This window comes from Carcharhinus amblyrhynchos, chromosome 3 (genome assembly GCF_965287045.1).
Source record: "Carcharhinus amblyrhynchos chromosome 3, sCarAmb.v2.hapA, whole genome shotgun sequence".
Lineage (NCBI taxonomy): Eukaryota > Metazoa > Chordata > Chondrichthyes > Carcharhiniformes > Carcharhinidae > Carcharhinus > Carcharhinus amblyrhynchos.
Window position 1 is genome coordinate 88,148,877 of NC_137326.1, and position 27,334 is coordinate 88,176,210.

General features: G+C 41.6%; 1 protein-coding gene across 1 annotated transcript in view; it reads left to right on the top strand.

The window, feature by feature from the left end:
• The window catches only part of si (sucrase-isomaltase), a 237,232-nt gene that overhangs the window by 201,159 nt on the left and 8,739 nt on the right, over window positions 1-27,334 (top strand). Inside the window, exons 39-48 of the mRNA XM_080185474.1 lie at window positions 295-428; window positions 4,413-4,447; window positions 4,558-4,674; window positions 14,481-14,629; window positions 14,720-14,804; window positions 14,889-14,945; window positions 18,900-19,024; window positions 19,533-19,621; window positions 21,362-21,411; window positions 27,106-27,273. Of these exons, the coding sequence (XP_080041600.1) occupies window positions 295-428; window positions 4,413-4,447; window positions 4,558-4,674; window positions 14,481-14,629; window positions 14,720-14,804; window positions 14,889-14,945; window positions 18,900-19,024; window positions 19,533-19,621; window positions 21,362-21,411; window positions 27,106-27,273 (1,009 nt within the window). The remainder of the gene's footprint in view (window positions 1-294; window positions 429-4,412; window positions 4,448-4,557; window positions 4,675-14,480; window positions 14,630-14,719; window positions 14,805-14,888; window positions 14,946-18,899; window positions 19,025-19,532; window positions 19,622-21,361; window positions 21,412-27,105; window positions 27,274-27,334) is intronic.

Here is a 27,334-nt window from a genome sequence, read left to right on the forward strand (position 1 = left end):
TTAAAATGACAAGGGAATGATACTGATCTACCTAGGCCTATTTATCCTAACCTCACCACAACTGAAAACTAACTTTGTGCTTGTCCATTGCTTTGGGAGGTTAACATGTATTCTTGAAAAGGAAAGATTAAAAAAAACACAGTAAAACACAATAATATAGTTGTTTAAGCAAAGTAGCAAGTTTTAGATATAATCTTTGGAAAAATTCACAGTTCTCAAATGAGATCACTTGACTTCTAATTGTTGAGTGCCTCCTTACTCTTGACATTGCAATTAACAATACTTTTCTTATAGCTCTTTGCAGAATATAACTGGAGAGCGTGGAATTGTGGTGACCCGTTCAACGTTCCCAAGTAGTGGTCAATGGGCGGGACATTGGCTTGGAGACAACACAGCTGCCTGGGACCAAATGCATAAATCAATTATTGGTACCAAGTGTAAAATTCTTGTATCTTTAATCAAGCAACATTTAATGTTTTTCCTCTCGTTTCTATTTTCTGTCCTCTTCAATCCACCCTGAAAGCAATGATTTGTGCAGTGGTAGAATCCCAGTTATGTTAGCAGTCCTCTGGGCTCTTCGTTAAGTAGCCTAACTTCGGAGCTGAGGTTGCACAGTGAGTCTTGGCAAACATGTGAGAGTGAAGGTGCAGGGCTTTGTGGGGAAGAGTAGGAAGTGGACCACATCCACATGTGCTTTTCAGCAGAGGTCGTTTCATTGAATCTGAATCAGAAACAGGAGCCTGATCTGACTTTTCCTTTAGCCCAAAGATGTTGAAGTCAGTTGCAGAGCCTCATCAATATCACTGGTTCACGTCCAACTTTCTTGATATCTGTAGTTTGACTTGCACTCTCCAAGGTGAGCTACTTCAAACCATTTCTGATGTAATTACATTAGATGGCAGCTTTCTGTCTCATAACACAATGGTTAATGCTGTGGTGGTCAACTTTGAGTTAAGCACTACCTGCTGTAGCTCAGGAACCACAGTCTAACATAGCAGCTACTACAGAGGAAAACATTATGCTGAGAAAGTGCTCAATTCACTGGCCACAGTTTTCTGTGGGCTCTCTTCTCAGCCAGCTGAGCTTTTTGTTTCTGCTCGCCTCTTCCAATGCCCTTCCAAACAATTGGCCATGAGTGGTCATGGCCAAATGTTCTCCAGCTGTCAATGCCCACTGTCTTCATCACCCCTTGTAGATGGCCTTGTAGGGGGTGTCATGGATGCACACAAGGTTGTGACCAGGGGCAGTTCATCTTTCAGAAATTCTTTTGAGTATATGGGTATATCCATCCAAAGAACATGGCCAAGCCAGTGTAGGCATCATTGACTAGAAATGAGGGTACACTCGTGGATTTTGCATGCTCCAGCACTTCTGAGTTGGTGAACTTGCTTTGCCAAGAGAGGCCAAGGATAAGTCTTAGATAGTGGAGGTGAAAATTGTTCAGCCTTTACTCCTGCCCGGCCTGTGTTGTCAGGTCTCACCACTGTGGAGAAGTCCACTGATGATGCTGGTTTGGTAGACTTGCTGTTTAATATGCGCAGTCAGACAGCCATCGTTCCACACTCTCTTACTCACCTGGGACACAATTGCTTCAGCTTTTACAATGTATGTTGATTTCAGCATCCAATGACAGATTCCTGGTGATTGTAGAGCCTCAGTATGTGAAGCTATCAACAACTTTAAGGCTATATTGTCACTGATAGATGGCACTATGGCAACATCCTGGGCCATGAAGTTTGTTTTCCAAATGCTGATACTCAAACCAGGCTTGTTATCAGTATGACAGAATCCGCCCATTTACCATTGAAGCTGTCACTCAGTGTGAAATGCTTGTGTGGCATCATCAACACACAGCAATTCTCTTGGCGTGCCCTTGTCTTGGATCTTAGGTGAGTAAAGTTGAACAGCTTTCTGTCACTCCTTTGAGTACAATACGCTCAAAACCTTCATTGAATTAATTAGTATAGATTGCAAATAGTGGGGCCCCAGCACTGATCCCTGTGACATTCCATTATTTATCATTTGCCAAACTGAAACTCACCCATTTGTCCAAACTCTCTGCTTCTTGTTAGCTAGTTAATCCTCTATCAATGCCAATGTAAGATGTGAGGCTGTTGGACAATACAGATCTGGGGTTGTGCCCACAGGAACTAAGATGAGATTAGGTGTTCACAGGCAGCCCATCCTGGACATAGTTTTGTTGCTGCCCTCTTCTGCTCCTCCTCTTGTTTCTTCTTCTCTACCTCATCTACCATCTCAACCTGAGATGATTAATGAAGCTATGAAAGTAGTACTATACCCTCAGATGAATCAGGGCACGCATGCCGGGAAGCTACAGAGGGCTTCTCCAGTGTGTTGAGGCAGTGAAACATTTGCTTCAACATCCCCATTTGTCTGCTCAATAATGTTTCTCATAGTAGCAGAGCTCCCAGTGACTATGTGTAGTCAGGTTAAGGAGGGAGATACAACAGATAGCAGTGATCCTCTGGTGTGATGTATTGACTGAAAAATTGACGGAACAGTAGACTGGCACAGATAGATTGCATCATAATGACTACCGGGATAATATGATTTTCCAATATGGCCACATTCAGTGAGTGGAATTCTTTCCCAGTACGGTATATCTCAGCAAAGCTGCATATGTATGGTCAATGGCTCTGCACCATGAGGAAGTGCACTAAACTGTCTACGCTCCACCTACTTCTCCCAAGTGAGAAAGAAGTCAATTGAAGTCAATCTCCTTGCATACAGAGTCACAGCCACTTCCTGGATGCTGCAGTGAGTGGGGAATTGGGTGAAGTTAGATATGCCACCTGTACTAGCCTGAAAGAACACTAACATTTAATAGCCCAAACATACAGTTACCTTTGTTGTTAAGGTTAAATCTCATGGGATCCAGGGTGAGGTATCTAAATAGATTCAAAATTGGCTTCTTGACAGAAGCCAGAGGGTGGTTGTAGACAATTATTTTGTGACCAGCGGTGTGCCTCAGGGATCAATGCTGGGTCCACTGTTATTTGTCATTTATATTAATGATTTGGATGAGGATATAGGAAGCATGGTTAGTAAGTTTGCAGATGAGACTAAGATTGGTGGCATAGTGGACAGTGAAGAAAGTTATCTAGGATTGCAATGGAATCTTGATCAATTGGGCCAGCAGGCTGATGAATGGCAGATGGAGATTAATTTAGACAAAGGCGAGGTGATGCATCTTGGTAGATTGAATTAGGGCAGAACTTACTCAGTTAATGGTAGGGCGTTGGGGAGAATTACAGATCAAAGAGATCTAGGGATACATGTTCATAGTTCCTTGAAAGTGGAGTCACGGATGGACAGAGTGGTGAAGAAAGCATTGGCATGCTTGGTTTCATTGGTCAGAACATTGAATACAGGAGTTAGGACATCTTGTTGAAGTTATACAAGATATTGGTAAGGCCACACTTGGAATACCGTGTGCAATTCTGGTCACCCTATTATAGAAAGGACATTATTAAACTAGAAAAAGTGCAGAAAAGATTTATTAGGATGCCACGGGACTTGGATTGAGTTATAAGGAGATGGATTGAGTTATAAGGCTGGATGGACTGGAACTTTTTTCTCTGGAGCATAGGAGAGTGAGGGGTGATCTTATAGAGGTCTATAAAATAATGAGGAACACAGATCAGCTAGATAGTTAATATCTTTTCCCAAAGGTAGGGGAGTGTAAAACTAGAGGGCATAGGTTTAAGGTGAGAGGGGAGAGATACAAAAGTGTCCAGGGGGGCAATTTTTTCACACAGAGGGTAGTGAGTATCTGAAACAAGCTGCCAGAAGTAGTAGTAGAGGTGGGTACAATTTTATCTTTTAAAAAGCATTTAGATAGTTACATATGTACGATGGATATAGGGAGATATGGGCCAAATGTGGGCAATTGGGATTAGCTTAGGGATTTTAAAGAAGAAAGAAGTCTGCAAGAATCTGCTGGAGGGAAAGAACAGAGAGATAGAGGCAGCCAGTCTCAACTGTTCACTTGCAGAATGTGTGGCTACTCACTCTCAGATTGAAGATACCAAGTTCTTGATGATTTAAACTGGGAGGAAAATTTTCCCAACTTTGGAAGGAGGGAGGGATCTCATGGATAATTCTCACCATGTAAATCAGTTTGGAGATTAGAAGCTACTGGGCTGGGAAGGAGAAAAGATCTAATCAGAGGCTTTCAGACTTGTTTCTGGAAAATGAAGTGTCCATTTCAGAGGTGGAGTAAAGTATAATCCAGGAGGAGGCTGATCAGTTGTTTTAAAACTTAAGAAGTAAACTGTTCTGTAGTTCAGAGTATTCTGAAGTTCAGAGTCACCTATTGAAATAATGGTTTGTCAATCTCTACTGGAATCATAACCAAATGCAATGAAATAATTACTTTTTCTGCATTCTAGGAATGATGGAGTTCAGTCTATTTGGAATTTCCTATGTAAGTCCATTTGGAAGTATTTGGTACATAATGTGCTGATTGGTATTTTTCATTACCTTATGCTGAAATTCAGCAGTTCTTTGTGGAATAATATATATGTTTACACACAGACTGGAGCAGACATCTGTGGCTTTTTTCAAAATTCTACCTATGAACTGTGTCTTCGCTGGATGCAACTTGGAGCATTTTATCCCTATTCTAGGAACCACAATGGACTGGGATTCCATGTAAGTCACTTTTGCGTCACTATGATAAAACAAAGTAAATGCAAAGTCGAGTGCAATGATTTAAATTCAGCAGTTAATATATAATCTGATATTCTGCATCAAAAATAGGAATTGAAACATTGGGCTACTTTGGAAATTGAAACAAAAAGTTTGTGAATCTTACCAATAGAATATTAAATACTTGCTTTCAACCGTTTGTAATTAAGCCCTGAGTAATTAACATTGCTTAAGCTTAAAATTCTGGAAATCATTTGCACTTATTTTCGATTTGTATTGTATGACTTCAATTATTTCCAGCAACCTTTGTTTTCACATTGACCTTATTCTGCAAAAAAATTTCAAGTTCCCCATATGACAATATGGTTAGTTATCATATGGCATTTCTATGTCAGTCATCAGTAGTGATTAACCACAGTATGAATCATTCATTTCAAGTGAGTTAAAACCATTGCAGATGGCAATCTTAGGAGTCACTTACTTTGACGAGACTTCCATTTACCATGCTGTTAGCCTCATTGTAAAAGTCCCTTTAAAACGTTACATCATGGTTGAATAAGATGTAACTGGGTTTTGAATTCCATATTGCACAATAATTATTGTTGAGCAAAGTCTCGAGCACTGTAAAACTAGATTCACAATGGCAGAATGCCAAATTTCTACATTATGAGAAAAAAGATCAATGCACTTTTAATTTTAAGTTTATTTATGATAGGTCAAATTTCTACATTGAGAAAAAAATTTACAGATTTTCTTTTTAGTTTTTAAGTTTATTGTTGGTATTCCAACTTCTTTCATAATCCAATGTATATGTCCCAATATATATTTTACTCTGTTAAGATCATTAAAAAGCGAAAGTAATCAATTTTATTCAATGGTCTGTTGATTGTAAGAATTCTTCAGTGTGATTGGTTGCTTCACCTGCTTAATGTTATGATTCTGGATAAACACAGTAAGAAGTCTCACAACACCAGGTTAAAATCCAACAGATTTATTTGGTAGTAAATGCCACTAGCTTTTGGGGTTTGCCCCTTCATCACTCACCTGACGAAGGGGCAAACCCCGAAAGCTAGTGGCATTTACTACCAAATAAACCTATTGGACTTTAACCTGGTGTTGTGTGACTTCTTACAGTTTTAACCCCAGTCCAATGCCGGCATTTCCACATCATGATTCTGGATGCCAGAGTTCCTCTATAGCTGATGCCAGAATTAAGTTAGCATTGGGAAAAGGGAAGTCTATGCCACAATGATCACTGGAGTTTTATGGATAGCTTTCTTTGGGATCAGTGATAAGTGCCTTCATTTCAACTGTGGCTGTAAAATCTGAAGAAATTGCATCATGCATTAAGGACTTAAGCAAAATTAGGACATTATTAACAAAGATCATTTTAACTTTTGTCCTTGCGCTACCATCTTTGGTTTTAAATCTTTGAATTTCTTCATTATCTCACTAATTTCTTTGGAAATTGAAATTGAAGATTAACTTTGCTTTGAAATTAGCCTGGCATCTGATAAAGTGAATTGGTTAAATTAAACTGATTGACAAATATGAAACATTTCCATCAATTCCTTTTGCTATTGAATGCAATCCCGCCAGTTTCAGTAAGATATCTATCTTGGGATTTTTAGAACATGATTCGACTTCTGATATTGTGAACAAAATGTGTGACAAGACGAAGGAAGATAATTTGCGCTCTTGGAAGAAATACTTGTTAAAATGAAAAACAAGTCTGTTCCTCCTTATGGAACAGTTCTAAGTTATGGGCTTTAATTAGATTGTTGTTAATGGAAAAATGGACTGTTGTTTAGGAATTATAATAGAGTTGATTTTGTCCTTTTCATACTCAAACATTTGGTTGGTGAAGTATGTCGATTAGAGTGCCATTGGGTGTGCTGACCAGGGGAATCCTATGACCTTGGACATTTCTTCGGGCCTGGATTAGCATTTCTATTTCAATAAAGCAATACTAATATAATGATTTCAATCATTGAGGTTGGCCTATTGGAATATGAACCCCCGATTAAGGAATCAATTGATGGGCCAATCGGGCAGTCCTTTCCTTTTATTTAACTGGGAGTGTCAGTTCCTCTGGCGTTCCCAAAGGTAGACTGTGGATGATAGCACTCCCTGTCCTGCTGTTGGAATTGTAAATAAAGGGATTTTGGTGATGGAACTTCTGCCTCCAAAGACTTATTACAACTAAAAGCTGCATCGCTGGTACACTCAGATCTATCACTTGTGGGACTTATCAGAATGTGCATGGTGTGCATGCTCTACCCAATTCCAACCCCGATTCGCACATTAAAACCCACCAATGGGCCCAACAAGAGACCCATTTCAAAATGGCATGGACCCCAATGATGGGGTAAGATATCACAACTTAAAATCATGGCCAAATCAGTTCAAGGCTCCTGAAATGGCTATAGGCCACAATGCATATTTTAAGACGATGAGTCAATTTAGAAATACCTCTTTAGTTATGTAGTAAAACTGATACCAGCTATTAGTTATCAATATAAGCAGTCAACTAATCGTGTAAAATAAATAACACGCTAGTACCATTAATAAAAAGAAATGTGTTTCATGTTAAGTGCAATAATTTTGCATTTAGCATAGCAGTTTCCTCCCCTGAATAAAAACCAGGGTTAGCTCAGACCACTTACGTTCTGGATTTCTGAAATCCATGGCAACCAGAGAGAAAACACAAATAATTTAAGGTTCAAAGCCTCAAGAAACAAGACAGATTTGTTTACCTGCCTCTCACATTACCTTGTCAGTAAAATAACATATAATGAATGAATGCTCTGTTAATTACATTATGTAAGCTTCAGAAAGAACACACAGATAAGCATGTATAGAGGCTCATGTCTAAAGTTTTTTTTTGTTGATGAAACTTAGAGCTAAAATAGTTTCCTTTCACATTCTGTTTACCTGAAATAATTTTAGTCTAATATTCATTAAACTTGGCTTTTGTAATGAACTAATCTTGCAGCAGTTCAAATGGTTATAAAACTGAATAAAATCACACAGCTTGAATCCTGTCACACTGATGTACTGGTTTGCAGACTTTCCTAAAAAATACTGAGGCAATGACTATTGACGAAAACCGTGGCAAATGTTTGATTCAAAGTATTATTTGAAACTTCGTATTAATTTATAATGGTGTACATAGTTTCTCACAGGTTCTGTGTTAGAATGATATGTTTGTTGATCAGGGGATTGGTTGGAGACATGGGAGTTGTGAAAATAGGGAAGAATCCATGAATGACTGGGACCCAGTTTAGCTACCAGCTTCATGGAGGTAATGCCAATTACCTTCCACTTCGGTGCCATTTTGCAGTGCTGGCAGTATTCTCCTGCCTTCAAAGTATCCCCTGCCACATACGGAGGTTGCCAGATCAGTCAAGGGGGTCTTCTGATGACAAGCCAGATCATCATGGGAGCCTAAGGCTCCATTTCTCAAAGATGGAGTCATAGGGATGAGAAGCCACAATGCTGCCTATCTCTACTCTTTCAGAGAATTTACCCTCAATACTGTTAGGATGATATGTTTGTTGATCATAGCAAAGTCTGAGAGGAGACTTAGTTCAATGGCTGGGAGTGGTGGCTTTCTCATTGGGCCTCCAGTTTTGGGAAGCCTGCCAAAATCCTGAATGGAGCAGAAGTGGCTGATGGATGTTGGTTGTGACTGGCTTAACGACAATTATGAAGACATAGATACGTCTGAAGGATAACTGGTTCATTGTATGAACATAGTTTTTACAGATATAATGGTATTGCTCTGTCCAAAGCACGAGCTTTCTCCTTCTAGCTCTTAGTCATGTAACTCTCTGTTGTATCATGATCAAATCATAGAATCCCAACAGTGCGAAAGGAAGTCATTTGGCCCATTGAGCCTGCACCAACAATAGTCCCAATGGACCCCATCTCCATAGCCCACATATTTACCTTACCGGTCCCCCTGATAAAGGGGCAATTTAGCTTGGCCAAACAACCTAACCCACACATCTGTGGGAGGAAACCAGAGCACTCGGGGGAAACTGACACAGACATGAGAAAAATGTGCAAACTCCACACAGACAGTGACCCGAGGCCAGATATGAACATGGGTCCCTAGTGCTGTGAAGCAGCAGTGCTAACCACTGTGCTACCACACCATCTGTGTATGATGTGTGTAAGACTTTGATAGTTGTACTAATTTTTAGAATCTGTAATATTATGGGTTTTACTCTATAACTACAGTTTAAAATTAAATGGTTCAGTTTTGATTTTTTTTGTTGGGCAATTAACAGCCAAGGAAACAGGAAAGCAATTGTTCGTGAAGAAACAAAATTGTTTTATGATAGAGTCATTGAGTCCTGAGCAAAAGCTGCTTCAATATTCGCAACACTATTTCCATGTTCATTTTCAAAGCAGTTTGAAGAAGTGGATAAATATTTTGTGAACTTGGGGTGAGACCTTTGTTTGAACAAACCATGCATTGCTTTAATCGATGTGTACCAAAGAGGAAACCTTTATTCTCTGGTATTATGAAAGGAAATAGTCGTAATTTTAATAGTTTCAGTGTGGGGGCTTGGGTTAAGGTATGTTGACAAGCGAATATGATTTTATTTATGGGTTCTCTGTATCTGGAAGGAAATTTGCACTTGTTTGCGATGGAATGTAAACTCCTGCAGTTTATAACCCACAGAGTAGAGGTTGTTGCAAAGGTGGGGTGATAGGAGAAAAGAATTCAGACCATCCTCAAATAAAGGAAGGAGGAGTGGGAGGCTTGTGAGCAGCAAAGGCATAATGGCAGTCCCGCAAAAACACAAAGCAATCAGTGAATTTCCAGCCCTGCCGTTCTTTCCAGATCTTCACCAATCTTGGGTTTGATAAAATACATGCCGAACCTGCCATACCTAGATTCTCATGCTGTCCAGTAAATTAATCCCAAAGTTAGCAGTCTGGGATGATCAGATAGTTAAGAACTAGGAACAGTGCAACAGGAAATAATAAGCTTCCACTTACAGTCGGGCACACCATACCAGAACCATGCCTAGGCTGAACAAAGGAAACAAGGTTTGGATAAGAAACCAAAACAGAGAAGGTGGCATTGATAAAGGAACAACAACAATAAATACTTAATTCATACTCAAAAATGTACAATAAGGAGGAACAGGAGAAATCTTATTCTTATTCCTCAAGAAGAACATTCAATTATATATCTGGGAGAACCAATTGTTGAGCGTCAAACTGACAGTGCACCCAGATACTGCAACTCTTACTGAAAACCAACCAAGTCAAAGGAAAGAAGTCCAAGGGGAGACTTGGAGTATGACAGCATTTCTTGAGGATTCTTATGTTTGTCTACTGTCTCCATTTCACTATCAAGTATAAGATACACTTCCTCTCCCCCAGCCAGCTTGAGGGCTGTCTCCCTGAACAACATGAGGGTTCTGAGCTCTGGCATTACTCCAGCTGTGCGTGCTTCTCACACTTGTTGCGGTTTATTTTGTCCTGTGAGATATGTGAGCAGCAAAGGCACAATGGCAATCCTACAAATGCATTTAAATGCAGTTGTTGTGATTTAGAATCATAGAACCCCTACAGTGCAGAAAGAGGCCATTTGGCCCATCGGGTCTGCACCAACCACAATCCCACCCGGGTTCTACCCCAATATCCCTCAATAGTTTACCCACTAATCCTGCTAACCTACGCATCTCAGGACACTAAGGGGCAATTTTACGAAGGCCAATCAACCTAACCTGCACATCTTTGGACTGTGGGAGGAAACCTGCAATGACATTGATAAAGAGAGAGTGTAGGCGGCAGTGTTGACATTTAGGATGGTAATGAGGTGTGGCAGGTGTGGGTGTTGAGTGGGAGCTGCAGTATGAGGAGAATGGTAGCGAGTAATGAGGGGACATGGTGATTGGGGGATGGGGGAGGAGATCCTCCTGACAGGTGTTGGCAAATGTTGGAGTGGCTGGGTGAGAGATGAATGTGGAGGTGGGAGGGGTGTGCGAGGGGTCTACAGAAAACCTGTATGAGGGTCACTTACTCTGGCTGAGTACTCTGACTTCTCCATTGAGAAGTCTGCTCCCTCCAAGACACATGGTGCGGGCTTCCTGGTGGCCATCCCCTGCAGTTGCTGTGGAACAAGTGCTGGGGAGTCATTTATATGCAAATACCCAGTGATTGGCCTGATTAAGTTTAGAAATGGTGGGCGAATCAGAGGGAGGTCACTATGGGCATGGCGTGATTCTCATGGTCTGATAGCGACCCCTTTCGCCCCCTTCCCCCACCGATCTCAGGCAGAATGGTAGCAGACTCTCCCTTCCCCCTCACAGATCTCAGGCAAAGTGGAAGCGGACCACTCTAGGGGCAGGACCTAGGGGGTGGAGTCAGCTCGGGACAGGGCCTGGGGATGATCCATGGAGGTGGAGAGGTCCCGCTGCAACTCTGCCTTGGGATCTGGTCCTGGCTGGAAGGAGGCCAGTGGTCTGATGTGGGGGGCTCTGGCTCCCATAGAGTGTCTGTGGGGGTGGTGGGGGGGTCTGCTGTTGTGAGGGTCAGGAGGATCATCCCTGCTGGGAGGGGGCAGCTGAAGATCAGGTTGCTCTGGGACAGGTGGGGTGGGCTGTTGGGGCCGGCCCAGGAATGGACGTGGGGCCATGATCAGTTGTGGGGGAGGCTGGAGGGGCAGCACACTTGAGGGTTGAGTGATCGAGCTGACCAGCAAACTGCAGGCTGTCAGTTCAGGACCACTGCGCATGTGCAGAGTTTCGAAACTGTCAGACTCTGACACAAATAGGCCCCTCCCCCTGAGCTTTTAATGAGATTCATGGTTGTGACCTCTGCAGTGCACAGAATGTGGAGATCTGGTCTGAACTCACACTGAGAAAACTATCGTGATTTACGCCATTTCTCCCACCAATTCAGCACTTTTAGAACTTTTTTGGTAGATTTGCCCCTTATGAATCAAATATAATTTATTAAGGAAGATTTTAAATATACTTGACAAGAAGCAGTGAAGACGACATAGAAATTTCTCATTTGTCAAGTTCCCAATAGCACTTGGTGTTGTTAGCACAGGTGATGTCTCTTTCTTCTATGAAGCGATGTTGAACTCCAGAAGAGTCATACTCCAGAAGCCAAGACATCACCATGCCAATGAATCATGGAATCATAGAAGAAACGTAGAAACCTTAACACAGAGAGAAGCCATTTGGCCCATCGAGTGTGCACCAACCACAAGCCCGCCCGGGCCCTACCCCCATAACCTCCTACCCTTGTAATGAGAATTACAATTTCTTAACTTTTATCCTTGTGGCCAATGAAGAAGGTAAAGGGTTAATGAATTTAATGAATTTTGTACCTAGCATATATCACAAATATAACCCTTCCTCATGGCTGATTTCGTCAAGCTTATATTGCTCCTGGCATTAATATAAATTGTTTATTCGTGTTTTCCTTTCTTGTTCATGTCTTTCATTCTTTAACTTTAATTTCCATAAAGACAGATAGTCAAATGTGAATGTTATTTTACAGACATTGCGAACCTTACCTGTTTGTACTAGCTAAACGTAGTTAAACAACTGCAGATGGTAAAGTGCGATAACGGCCATTTGACAGGAGGACTCCTGCTGGGAAGCCATAATCACACAAGTTACTTCAATGAAGCAGCTGCCAAAGCCGCCAGAAAAGCTGTGGATCATGACCGTACCAATCTCTGTGTTGTGACTCAAGCTGCTAGACAAGCTGCGGGTCCTGGCTGAAGCCAGGGCTGCATTGTGTCTGGAATCAGTAGCGTTGTGGGTCCTGACTGATACCAGAGTTTGCGTTGTGACCAGTGCTGGGAACCATGATGTATAAATACCCACACTTGTTTGTGTTTAGTGAGAAGCCTGGTAAACTGCTGTTAGGTGCCAGGTCTCTCCCAAAAGCTTTTGTAATAAAACTACTGCACTTGGACTCACTAACAATTTCAGAGGTGTCTTTTTTACCTGCAACATCAATTACACCTTTCAGGACTTGCAAGATGTTAGACATTGTTTGTTGAAAAATATTGGGTGCCAGGTTTATATCAAACGGCAAATGATTAAAGCAAACTTGTCAAATGGGGTATAAAGGTTGCCAATAATTTGATTTTTCTTTGAAAGGTGACGACCAAACTCTGCTGCTGGCTTTGGGTTTTGAGAGCATTGTAATTCTGGGAGGGCTTGGTCAGGCTACTCTCTACCGAGGATATTACCCAGAATTCTCCCGCTGTTCACGCCAGCAGGATTCTCCAGTCTCACCAGCAGTGCACCTTCTGCCCGTGAGTTTCCCGTTGGTTTAGGTATCACTTGGAATTTCCACTGACAGTGGCAGAACCAGAGAATCCCAACACTAGCAAACAACATGCTACCTTCCGTCGGCAGGAAGCACATTGCTAGGAGACTGGAGAATTCAGCCCACTGTGTCAACTTTCCTCACCACAGCCTTGTTAACTTGAGCCAGGTTGACACGAACTGAAATTTTAGTTTAGGAACCAGAACCAGAGTACCATTGTGTAGACTCAATGATGGGGGAGATTCCCCCTATCTTTGTCATTTTGTCAATTTGCAGTTGACCTGTTGCATGAGTGGATGCAATATTGTGCTCTGTGTGAAAAGACATTCAAGTTAAAATTTATTTATTAGTCACAAGTAAGGCTTACATTAACATTGCAATGAAATTACTGTGAAATTCCCCTAGCATCTTTCCTCAGTGTTATGCTGTTTTCAGACATCCTAGGTAGGTCACAGTTTTGGAGTCAGATTTAGATCCTTGCTGATTGACAGCCTCATTGTTTTGGATGGGATTGATGTCTATACAGGCTTTGACTCAGAAGACAGTCCTCTTTGATGTGAAGCACATGTTTCCCATATTTTTCTTATATTGGAGTGTTGCATGTTACACCATTGACCTAGAGTGTGATTCCCCCTGGGTTGTAGATGGCTTCAGACATTGTTTCATTAGACTAGGTTCTTTATTGGACATTAATATTACACTTGCTCCTGAAATTAGTGATGTGTCTATTGACACAAATATCTGCCTTCCAGAAAGTGTATCTTGATTATTTTATCTCACCGAGAAAACGTTGTTGTGACATTGTATGCAAAAATGTTACATTATTTATTCAGTTCCACGCCAATTTCTGGCGTGGAGCTGACGACGGCTGAAATCCGGCAGCCGGAGAGGTGCAGAGGCCATGGCACCCAGCGATAAGTGCACTACACGGTTTCTGCATATTCTCTCCTGATAACCATTTTTAGGATGAAATGTTAAACCAGGACCAAGTCTTCCCTGAAGTAAAGGTTCACGACCAGTGAAGTTTCTTTAAATGTCCTTGTGGTGAACAAATTGGTTATCATATTTAACTATAACAGTAACTAAGTATCATTAATTTTGAAGTGTTCTGCAATGTCCTGAGAATTTGAGAAATACTATATAATTGAATTTTCTTTATTTCTTTTGATGAAGAAAATATTCTATTTTATAGCCAAGTACCCCACTATATGGACACATTCAGAAATAATTTTCCGCATGACCATTAAACTTTGTTGTGAAGACCTACTGAAGACATCGGCATTTGCTTATGCCATTTTTCCAGGATTTTTCACAGCTCTTCTATTGAATGTACAGCTGCAAATAGATATGTAGGTTTTTTTCAGAAGAAAATAAGACTCATTGCGGCAGAATGTTTCAAGTTTCTTCTCAGAAGTGTTTGTGGACAAGGAATGAATGTTGCTTTTGTTCAATCATACATCCGGTTTAATAGTCATATTTTGATTTTTCAGAGACAGGATCCTGTGTACTGGAATGGGACATTTCAGAATATCACAAGGGATATTTTGCTAATACGTTACAAGTTGTTGCCGTATCTCTACACGTTGATGTACGAAGCTCACAATAATGGCAGTACAGTGATAAGACCATTACATCATGAGTAAGTAGATTAAAATGATCCAATGTGCACTGATTAAAAATTGCTTAGTTCTTCAACCCATTCGAGAGTTTGTTTTGTTTGCTTGTGAAGGTTTTTTGAAGAGAAAAGAACATGGGGTATTGATAAGCAGTTCCTTTGGGGTGGAGCATTGTTGATTAGTCCTGTTTTGAGCAAGGTAGGAGTCCATTTATATTGCTCCTTTTGATTATCATTGATCATAAGTACAAGTAACATTTCACAAGTGTATTCTTCATTTCAGGGGATGACTTCTGTACTGGCCTATATTCCTAACTCTCGCTGGTACGATTGGTTTACAGTAAGTTATTTCAAATTACGAGCAACGTACGACTTAGTAATGTAATATTATAAGAACAGTTCTAAAGTTTAGTGTATAAAACCTCAAAGTATTTCGTTGTGCAATATGCAAATTGCAAGTTGGTCATTTAAAACCTTAAAGCAAAGCAACAATATTACCGTCACAGGACTGAAGACCCATGATAATTGGGCTGGCAATAATAGAACTTTGAGACCCTAATGGTCGAGAGTTTCAAGTTCCTAGGTGTCCAGATCACCAACAACCTGTCCTCGTCCCTTCACACCAACGCTATAGTTAAGAAAGCCCACCAATGCCTCTATTTTCTCAGGAGGCTAAGAAAATTCAACATGTCAGCTACGACTCTCACAAATTTTCACAGATGCACCATAGAAAGCATCCTTTCCGGATGTATCACAGCTTGGTATGGCTCCTGCTCCAACCAAGACTGCAAGAAATTACAAAAGGTTGTGTCTACACTTCCTGCTGCCTTGGAAAAGCAGCCAGCATAATCAAGGACCCCAAGGGCACTGGACATACTCTCTTCCACCTTCTTCCATTGGGAAAAAGATACAAAAGTCTGAGACCATGTACCAACTAACTCAAAAACAGCTTCTCTCCTGCTGCCATCGGATGTTTCAATGGACCTGCCATATATTAAGTTGATCTTCCTCTACACCCTAGTTATGACTGTAACACTATATTTTGCACCCTCTCCTTTCCTTCTACCCTATGTACCCTATGAAAAGTATGCTTTGCCAGTATAGCATGCAAGGAACAATACTTTTCATAGTATCCCAATACATATGGCAATAATAAATCAAATCAAATCAAATAATGATTCTTAAACTGTGGGTGGGTTGTTTCTTCATGACATATATCATATTCTCCCATACAGTTTTTATTTTCTCTTTAAATAATTGTCTCAAATGGATCATACGATGGGAGTAGGAGTAGGCCATTCATTCCTTCAAGCCTGCTTCAATATTAAGTTAGATTGAGGATCATTTGATTGTGGCCTCAACTCCACTTTCCTGTCATAATCCTTGACTTTCTCTCAGATCAAAAATCTATCTCCCTAGCATTGCATACATTCAGTCACCCTGGGGGTGTCATTTTCCCCAAAAAATGATTAAGGCCAGGATTCTCCGCGCCCGTTAGCTGCCGGCAAGAATCACGATGACTCTGAGAATTGGACATCAGGCAAAAAAGGATACGAAACCCATTGCAATGCTTCTGCCCTTTCCCACTGACTGCAATCAGGTTCCCATTGATAAATGTTCAGATTGGTCAGTTAACAGGTAGTTGTGGGTTTAAACCCTGATTCAAGTACCTCCCACTATTCAATCTCCTCCCCAGCAGGATCTACACTGGCCAGTGTTTTGTTCAGGACTTCACAACTGAGGACTTGGTGTGTTGGATTCTGAGGGTCCAGGAAGCATCGCCAATCCCTCAGCAATGAGACGCCTCCTTCACTCCCCTTCAACAACCACCAGGCATGATATTTATCTGACCTGCCCCACCGCCCCCCGACTGAAGCCCTCTCCTCCCTCCAAACCCCATTCAGCACCCCACCCCTCTCAGACCTCCCACTCAGCTCCACCTAACCCTCAGACTCCTACTCAGGTGCCCTCCCTCCTCAGACCCCCATTTAGTTCCCCTTCAGTCCACCTGCCTTGGCAGTGCCATGGCTTGGGGCCATGGGCCCAGAGGGGACTCAAGGAGGCAGGTCCAGTGGCCATATTTGCCCCTCTACTTTTGCCAGGCTGCCAGGGTTCCTCAATGATCCTGACTATTATGTTGGCTTGGGGATGGGGGTGTGGTGGCTAGACTATCCTTTCTGGCAGACCTGAAGATCACCACTGGAATGGGTGAAATTAGTTGGACTTAAACCTGGTGTTGCCAGACTTCTTACTGTGTTTAGTCCAGTCCAACGCCGGCATCTCCACATCATGGGTGAATTCCAACAGACAAGCGCTGCCCTCGCAAGTGGGAAACACTCCAATTTTCCCGTGGGCATGAGCAATTAGGCTGCAATTCTCCCAAATCATAGCGTAAGTGTCATTTTGGGTGAAAAAACAGACATGTCCAGCATGAATCAGATTGTGATTTTCCCACATTCAGCTGTTGAGTCTTGCCAAGCAATGGGACTGAAGAGATTGGATAGATAGGAGTTGTGGATGGTATAGGGTGTGAGGGACGGTAGAGGGTGGAAAATAGAGCAGGTGGTGTAGGCAGGAATTGGAATTGAGAGCGTGAGTGGGAAGAAGAGGGGATAGCTTGCAAACAGTGTCAACAGACTCAGTGAAATAATAAATACTGAATTTTGTCAACACTGCAGACAGTTGTTTTTAAACGTTTAAGGGCACAGGATTTAAATGCGTTGACCACTCCCTCAACAGCTCCAATGAACTTCCAATTAGTTTATTCACTTACACAAATTCATCTCTACTTTAAACAATCATTAGGGGTATCTGACTTTTTCCAAAGATCATCTCACCCCTCCAAAAGGCATTTGGTCTCTACCAGAGGTATTCTGGGACCAAATCCAAAAAGGATACTCTTACTCCCTGAAGAACTACAATAAGTTTAGACCTTTTCCTATCCTGTCTAATGTCCACAAATTGTATTTCCCAGTCCCTCCTTGCAAGAGTCAGATCAGACTGAAGGCAGCTACACTTTAACATGTCCAAAGTTCAACCTGCCCCTGATCCCTCCCAGTGAAAATGGTGGGGGCTGCGTTCAGGAATGAGACTTGCAGATTCAGGCCTACAGCGCCTGGAAAATGGAGAGCCTCTCCATCTGTGCAACAATTCAGCCCAAGTCTCTTGTCTTAACTACAACTTCTTAATCCTGGTGAACTATAATGCCCTCTGTGTCCTCACTATAATCAGCTGCCTAAAACAGCACACATATTTCAAGAATGGGGTCTGGCCATTGTCTTGTCCAGACGTATTATTGTACCTTTATTCTTGTGCTGTATGTTGTTGGACTTTTTATTACTTTATTCATCTTCCAGGGAATTACATATTTGAAACGTTAATTCTCTCTGTTCCTCCACATCCATTAGCATTTTGACATTAAATGAATATGCCTATTCCTGCTTTTTTCCCTCAAAAATGCTGCGTCTCTACATTAAATTGCATCTGCCACCTCAACTTTATGGACAGTTTTATGCTTTGGATGGTTACCTGTTAGAAACAAGTTCAAGTTTGGTCAAAGCTCATTTCATTTCATCTCTTTATTCTTTCCTGGATGCAATCCCAGAGATGAAAGCAAATTGTGCTAAACCATGCTCCGTCTAGCTCCCCAGATGTTACTCTATCAAATGTACACAGATCATTGCAAAACCTTTTATGACTTTGTCACCCATGACTTATTATACTGTCATTCACAGCTTCAATGAAATCTAGAATTTGAAATCAGTTAACATCAGTATCACAAAGTGAGAAGGCAACAAATGAATGACTAATTTTTCTAAGCCTACAGAAAGGAAAATCACCGGCGGTGTAGAAAAGGCTGGCAGTTCCCAGCTGCCCACTTTAGGGCGATAGGTATTGATCAGTTTTACTCCCCTGATTGACATTTGGTTGCTGGTTATTTATTCAGGTTGAGTGAAATTAAATTTTTGTTTTAATTTTTGCTAGATACACTTCTTTTATGCCAGGTCCCTTAACTATAAAGATAATTGTGAAGAACCTCAGAAATCAAATGATCTGGTTTGCATCGCTGTAACCTGATGGGCAGAATTTTCCTGTCCCAGCTGCCATGGGAATTGTAACAGGCTGGTAAGGACCATGCAAAGGTCCATTGACCTCAGTGAGATTTTCCAGTTTTGGGACAAGTGCCAATAAATCAGCGGGAAGAACTAAGAGGAGTGGCACTCATTCTAATTGTAATTGGAATCTCGAGAACAGAGAAACAACACTCTTTAACAGCAATGTTTATTATCTATAGGCCAAAAGCGTTCCTCAAAGACGCAGGTGGATTACGATGCAGACACCACTCGAACGCATCAATCTTCATGTCAGAGGAGGTTATATTATTCCTTGGCAAGAGCCAGCGAATACCACATATTATAGGTAAATTTGTATTTTACAGTATTGTTTCACAAAACTGATTCTTAGAAAATAACTAGAAAAGTATTTTCCATGGAAATAATTTTTCAACCTTACACTCTCGATGGAGATGGCCCACCAACAGAAAGTGCATTTTGAGCAACACCTAAATGTCAACTTGCAATAACAATGAAGAACATTCTTTACACAGAGTTGGAAAATTATCTGTTAGTTGAAGAAACGCTGGCAGACGCTGCATGTTTGTTTGTAAATGAGTGGATTTCGGCTCTGTGATGTGCAGGTCATGAAAGATCAGGATGGAAAGGAATGTGTGTGGAAATGTAACAGTAAAGTGTATGTTTGGATGGAGTTCTTGTTGGGTTTAGGTGCTAAATCCAATATTTTCAATTCCGTGACGAATATGTGAACACATTTTGTAAGAAGCTAATCTGTCTGCCATTTGTTGATCTTGAAGAAAATGCACACATAAACCTTAAAATTCAGATTGAACTTATAAAATGTAATTTTACAGCCGACAAAACTATCTGGGACTAATTGTTGCTTTGGATGATAATCAAGCTGCGAAAGGTCGTCTTTTCTGGGATGACGGTCAGAGTATTGGTACGTCAGCTTTTGATATTTCTATTGCAATTCTTTGCTTTTCTTGCCCTGCTGTAGAATCTACAATGGAAAGCATGACTGCTTAACAATAACAAAATCTGTAAAGGATTATCATGCTATCTCATTCCTTTTGTGGTAATATTGAAAACTGCTTTTGCAATTCACCTTTTTTCTCATGTCCTGAAGCCCCCGGCCTCTTTTGAAGTTTTGTTCCATAGGCACAAGCACCTTATTCAATGACCAATTTCATCTGTGTGAGGAGACAGTGGATTTTGGCAGGCAGTGCCTAATCCCAAACTGAATTGACACAATACACATTTAACAGGAGTTAACACTGATTAGCAGTCACGTAAGAGAGAAGGAGTGGTGACTGATTTCCCCTTCCTTCTCGAGGCCACAGATGTTAGTGCTAAATAAGGCAGCAATTGCCATTGTGCTTGACGTTGAATCTGTGGCTTTCTTGGCTGTTTTCCTGATTTCAAAACCGTGCAGAGCAGTTCAGAACTAAGCCATTTAACTTTGCTGTAGTGTTTCTCTTATTTCACTGTATCAGCATAATTGCACACTGTGTAGTAAGTTAATCATGATGGGCTGAATTTTAACTCCTAAAAGTTAGGAGTTAGGGGTGGACCCACGTCCAAGATTATGATTGAAACAAAACCGTGTATCTGCTCACTCCTGGTTTCAACGGAGTCTGGATTAGGAGTGAGCGACTAACTCTTTCAAGGAACACGCTAGTCACTTAAATATTACAATGAGGCTCCAGGCCATCATTTTAACAGTCATGCGATTTGTAGACCCCAGGCAGCCAGGTTTCCCTGACCTCATGAAGTTTGACAGGTTAAGTCCATGAAGGTAAGTACTTTCACAGTACTGCTGGTGTGCTGCAATCCCCAATCCTCTGCTCTCATAGGCTTCAGCCCTGTCAATCAAGCTTCCACCTGACGGGCCTCCTGCCTGTCAATCAGGATGCCTGTAGACAAAAGCTGCACTGAAAACAATTTACAGGAGTTATGCATTTAATTTGTTGAGGGCTTTTGGGAGATCAGTGGTTCCAGGTTTCCTGGCCTCACAGCAGTATCACCCCTTAGCTGCAGCTCCTCCCTCAACTGAACCTGCTTTTAGGTTAAAACCCAGGTCGATATGCAAGCTTTGTGATTTGCTTAAGGAAGAACGTCTTCTAAAACACCATCATAAGGGAATTATCTGTCAAAATCATGTGTGGGCATTGGATTGAAGAGAATGCATTCTGTGGGAGGTAATTATCTTTTCATCGACACAATATATTTGAACCTCACACTGATATATATGGTAGGATTTAATCAGATCTAGTAGCAATGTACCCCGTCCTACAATTCCTTAAAAACGGGATAAGAATTCTGCTTTTAATTTTTTTTAGGATGCTTCAGTACTTCCAGTTACACCTTCACTTGAGGAAAAACCACCAAAACTCACTCATAGATGTCATGCTTGTGACTAATGGGCCCTTCATGCTTGTAAGAGAAGGGCACTAGCTCACTGTCATTGTTTAGATATAATCCACAGCATCCCAGTAATGTATTATTGATGTTGTTTCAGCTGTGCCAAAGATCTTTATAACTTATGGGAATCTTTTAAACTCATAAAGAAAATAAGTGGTGCTTTGTTATCAGTGCCACTTGCCATATACAATTTTCACAAATGCCTGAAGTTTCATTGATATTGCTTTTATCTATCTTTTACTTCAACTCTACTTTGCAGATACAATAGAAAAAAAGGAATATTTCCTAGCTGAATTCATTGCTGAAAAGGTAGGTGTTACCTTTGCCGTTCAGTTTTTCAATGGAGTGAAATAGAAATACTTTGAGCACTGGAAGTACTTTCTTTTGCCCTCTCAGCAGAAAGTTCTGCCAACTGGAGGCACATGTTGAAAGTTACAGTAGATACCTTACAGAATTTTCCATCCAGTAATTTTATTTAAAATTGGCTCATAAAATTATTGCTCATTTATTTCTTTTCTTTCCCAGAAATACTGTGGATAGTTATTTTTTCTTAGGTGATCTGTATGGTGTTGTTGCATTATCCCAGACGATTATGAGGAGCCAGTCAATGACATATATTCAAATTTATTTATTAGCATCACGAGCAGGCTTACATTAACACTGCAATGAAGTTATGCTGAAAATCCCCTGTCGCCACACTCTGGCCCCTGTTCAGGTACACTGAGGGAGAATTTAGCATGGCCAACGCATCTAATCAGCGCATGTTTCAGATTGTGGGAGGCTAGTGAATTAGCATAGGCATCTGAAAAATAACCGTGTTCAGGATTACAAAATGGCATTAACCCATTTGTTCTTTCAGTGTGAAAAGATATGAGGCACAAAATATTTCTTTATAAGCACCCTCCCAATGTTGATTAATCTTTTCTGTAAATATCAGAATGCCTGGTGGCTCAGTAATTCAGATCCTTTAAGGTGAAATCTAAACTTAAGATGCAGTATTCAAGGCATGGTGGCACAGTGGTTTAAACTACTGCCTCACAGCACCAGAGAACCAGGTTCAATTCCCAGCTTGGATCACTGTCTGTGCGGAGTTTGCATGTTCTCCCTGTGTCTGCATGAGTTTCCTCCAGGTGCTCCAGTTTCCTCCCACAGTCCAAAGATGTGTGGGTTAGGGTTGATAGGCCATGCTAAATTGCCCCTTAATGTCCCAGAATGCATAGGTTAGAGGGATTAGCAGGGCAAATATGTGGGACTACTGGGATAGGGCCTGGGTGGGATTGTTGTCGATACAGACTCGATGGGCCTAATGGCCTCCTTCTGCACTGGATGGATTCTATAATTCGATAATCCATTGATTCCCTTCGTATTCAGAAATCTATTAATCTTATTCCTGAATACACTCAATGACTCAGCATCCATTGCTTTCAGAGGTAGAGAATGATAAAAAAAATCATATTCTTGCGGGTGAATACATTTTCCTTATCACAATCCTAAAGGCCAATCTTTTATCCTGAGCACCTTGTTCTAGATTTTTGAGCCAAGGGAAACATCCTCTCAGCAATCTAGAATTATAGCAAATTACTGTCACTGGATGCTGGAATCTGAAACTAAAACAGAAAATGCTGGAAAATCTCAGCAGGGCTGATAGCATCTGTAGAGAGAAAATAGACATGATGTGGAGATGCCGGCATTGGACTGGGGTAAACACAGTAAGAAGTCTCACAACACCAGCTTAAAGTCCAACCAGTTTATTTGATAGTAAACCCACAAGCTTTCAGCTCACATTGTCTGCATCTTGAATAGCAGGTTAGCTGTAAAGACTCGCATTCTAATCAGTATTCTGTAAACTGTGTGTGCCTTTTATATGCTCTGTTTGAGACCAGAACTCTCCACTCATCTGACAAAGGGGCAAACCCTGAAAGCTTGTGGGTTTACTATCAAATAACCTGATTGGACTTGAACCTGGTGTTGTGAGACTTCTTACTGAGAGAAAATAAAGCCAACATTTTGACTCTGAATGACCCTTCTCCTGATCTCTGATAAGGAGACCAAGATGTGGAGATGCCGGCGTTGGACTGGGATAAACACAGTAAGAAGTCTCAAACACCAGGTTACAGTCCAACCAGTTTACTTGAAAGTAAACCCACAAGCTAATCAGTATTCTGTAAACAGTGTGTGCCTTTATATGCCCTTCTCTGATCAGAACTTTCCACATACCTGACGAAGGAACAGCGTTTCCGAAAGCTTGTGGAAACGCTTTTGTTTCCACATGAAAAGCATTTGGAATAAACTGGTTGGACTTTAACCTGATGTTGTGAGACCTCTTACAAGGAGACCAAAGTCAGAATACTCTGGCAGTTTACATTGGTGGGATTCTCTGGTCCCTTTGGCAGGTACACCCCCATCACGAGTTTCACAGCAATGTGGGGTGGCTTCAATGGAAATTCCCATTGACAGCAACAGGATCAGGGAATCCCACTGCCAGTGAATAGTACTGAGTGAGGAGAAGCCAGAGAATCTTGTCTCAAAACTGTACACTATACTCGCATCAACAAAGGCCTATATAATTGCAGCAGGACTCCCTTATTCTTACTCAACTCTCATGACTTCCTTATCACTTATCAATTTCTGCATAGAAGTTATCAGTGATTCTTATACGGGGAACTTCAAGTCACTCTGAATACCAAGAGTTACAAGAACCTCACCTCTTAAAAATATTTTCCATTTTTATTCATCTTGACAAAATGGTCACTTTCATCTTTTAGATATCTCTTTGAAGCCCCTTTCCTTTTCCACTCATCAGAAAACTTGATATATTGCAGTCAGACCCCTTATCTAACTCAAGTATTTAAACTGTGCATAGCTGAGGCCCAAGTACTGATGCTTGTGACACCACAATAGTTACAATCTGTCAATTCAAACATGATTTGTTTATTGCTATGCTATTCTCTGATCATTAACCAAAAGCTGATAACACTAAATTAACACAAAATATAGATTTACTTGTGAGGCATATCTTTGACATTCGTAAGCTGCAGGTCTGACAAGCATGCCATGGAAAGCAAAGTCTGGAACAAAAATCATTGTTTGCCTTTTAATTTGTTGTAGACAAATTGTGGGCACATAAAATTTTGTTAAATTAAACATTTTTTGATGAATGAAGTGGCAAAAATTGGGATATTTTCCCATTTTTATATCGGCACTGGTTCAGGAGAGAACACAGAGCTGTTTCTGAATTTCAATTTTAACAACCTGGGATCAGATGGAATAGCTTTTACACTATCTATTGAGTTTAACAGAGAGTGAAATGCAGCAACTGTTAAATAAAACAAAAAAAAGTATATCTCCTTATGTGCCTTTAATGCTTTAAAGTGCTCCACAAAAATGTAATCAAACAATATTTGATACCAAGGCACGTGGAATCATAACATTCCTACAATGCAGAAGGAGGCTATTCAGCTCATTGAGTCTGCACTGACCACAATCCCACCCAAGCCCTATTCCCATAACTCCACGTATTTACCCTGCTAACCCCCTGACTCAACTTAGCATGGTCAATCAACCTAACCTGCACATCTCTGGGATAAAACCGGAGCACCGGGAAGAAACCATGCAGACACGGAGAATGTGCAGACTCTGCAGAGACAGTGACCTGAGGCTGGAATTGAACTCAAGTCGCTGGCACTGGGAGACAGCAGTGCTCAGAACTGTACTGCCCAAAACCTACTGCACCTGATGTTCCTAGGCGGTCTCCTATCCAAGTACTAAGCAAGGCACATTAGGAGATATTAGAACAAATGACCAAAAGTTTGATCAAAGTGGTAGATTCCAAGGGGCATCTTAAAGAAAGAGGAGACGGGAAAGGTTCGATGAGAATTGCCAAGCTTAGGATCTGATTGCCAATGTTCATGAGATTAAAATCGCGGCTGTGCAAGAAGCCAGAGTTAGTGAAGCTCAGAGGTCTTGGAGAGTTGTAAGACTAGAAGAGGTGACAAAGACATGGAGGGAAAGGCCATTAAGCGTTGTACACCATCTCATCAGTTTCCCAGCAGACTGAAAGTTAAAGGTGCAGTCTGACTGTCAATAGATGCTGCGATTGTGCTATTTTTTCAAAAATAATTTTACTTTAGTAACCATTAGTAGGAAAGCCACTCTGAGATGTACACAGACACACAGCAATTACAAAATGGAACTTTTTGGCTATCATACATGTACTGGTGTTAGCTTCACAACTGGAGTTATCTACTTTCACTGCATTTCCATGCTTTATTTTCTGTATATTTTAATATTCTTTCATTCTAAATTCTTGTTCAATTCCAGTTTAAATGTTGATCAAATGCAGCTTGAATTATTCACAGGCATGTTTGGACAAATTTTCCTGTTCCACCCGTCACGGGAACCATGGAAAGGTCTGTTGACCACGGGCAGGATTTTCCAGTTTTGGGGCAAGTGCGGCCGGAAAATCCCACCCATTAATGATACAAAAGTTCTGGATAATGAAAGCTTTGCCTGAAGTGTTTGCGTAGCAACAAACACAGTGGCAGAGATGGTGGGAGGCGATTCTCCCAAAAGTGTTGAACTGGCAAGAAAACTGGTCTAAGTCCCGACTATTTTTTCAGTGCAGCTTCTCATTCAAATCTCCACACCCTGTGCAATGCCGAAGCCATAGTCACGAACCTCATTAAAAGCAGGGCTTATTCACACCGGAGGCTAAAGCTCTGGAACTCTGCGTATCTGTCAGTCTCCTGTTTGCTGGCCAGCTCAATCACTGGCCAACCCTGGATCCTTGCTCTGCTGCCTCTCCAGCTACCCTCCATAATGGCCTGATTGCTGCCTCCCCAGGCTTTCCCTGGCCAGCGTCAACCACCCCAGTCCCGGAGCACCCCAATGTCCAGCACCCCACTCCCCATCCAGCAGTGATAATCCCCCTACCACTCCCCACCCCAGCAAACCACTACCCCCAACCCCTGACCACCCCCCTCCAAGAGGCAGACCCCCCCATCCTGGCAGACTACCCCCATTCCGATTGCTGGCCTCCCTCCAGCCCCGACCAATCCTGCCTGCAGATTGGCAGCGTGACCCCCACCAATCGCTCCCTAGGCCCCACCCACTATAGACCCCATCCCCTTGGCACTGCTCAATGCTTGGTGAGCAGTGCCCAGGAGCCCCCTGAGCATGGGCACTTTGTCCCTTGGGCAGCACCAGGAGTCACAGGCTGGCATTGCCAGGGTGCCCATGTCCAACCCCCAGGGGTGGGGGGGGGAGGGGGGGGGGCAATTCCACCCCTTCACCCTGGCAGGGTCTCCCATCAGTCCCCCAAATGTGGGGAGCTACTCTAAACCCCGCCAGAGTGAAATTCTCTTGGCGGGGTTGGAGATGCTATTGGGCCTGGAGAATTCCATGCTAGGCCCAATAATCACATTTAAAATACATTTAAAATGCATTTTAAAAAGATTTAAATTGCTTACCTCTCTTTCCGCTGGTTTCCAGCACAGTCCCGACTGTGGCTGTTCTCCTGCTGTGGAATGCATGCGTGTGTCGGGAACGCATACCCAAATCCCACGAAATGGCCGAAACATGATTCTCCCATCCCAACACGCTGAACAACGTGCGCATTGGGACAGGAGAATCGCCCCTGGTGTTGCAATATTATAATCCTGATTTTCTGACCTGCAATCGAACTTTGTATTGAGAAGAGTCATTCAAATGATTTCAATTATATTGTCATCAATGCCTAGTTCCCAGTGCAGAATTTCTGCTTGTGTTATTCTTCGCTTTTTGTTGGATTGCAGTTGCACTGTCCAATTTGGCAGTGAAATTTATTTTCTGGATTTATTTCGACATTACATTGTGTGAGCCTTAGATGATTAATCTTTACTAACTTTTCTGACTTCAGTTATGTAATATTTGCAGTCTTGTATCAGCCCACTGTAGTTGCTATGTCCGAATATAATTTGTGATATAACATCTGATTATCTGTATGATTTATTTGTCAAATTACAGAACACCATGAGAGCTGAAATATTGAACAACAATCAGAAGAGTACAGCAAATGAGCTGAGACTGGGATATCTCGAAGTCTGGGGAGTAGGGAAAGTTACAAGTGTCACTCTAACTTATGGCAGCACAACACAAACCACCATCAAATTCCTCTATAATACTCAATCACAGGTATGAAAGCATTGTTGTTGCAATAATACAAAGGTTCACATTAAAATAAAGTTGTTCATAT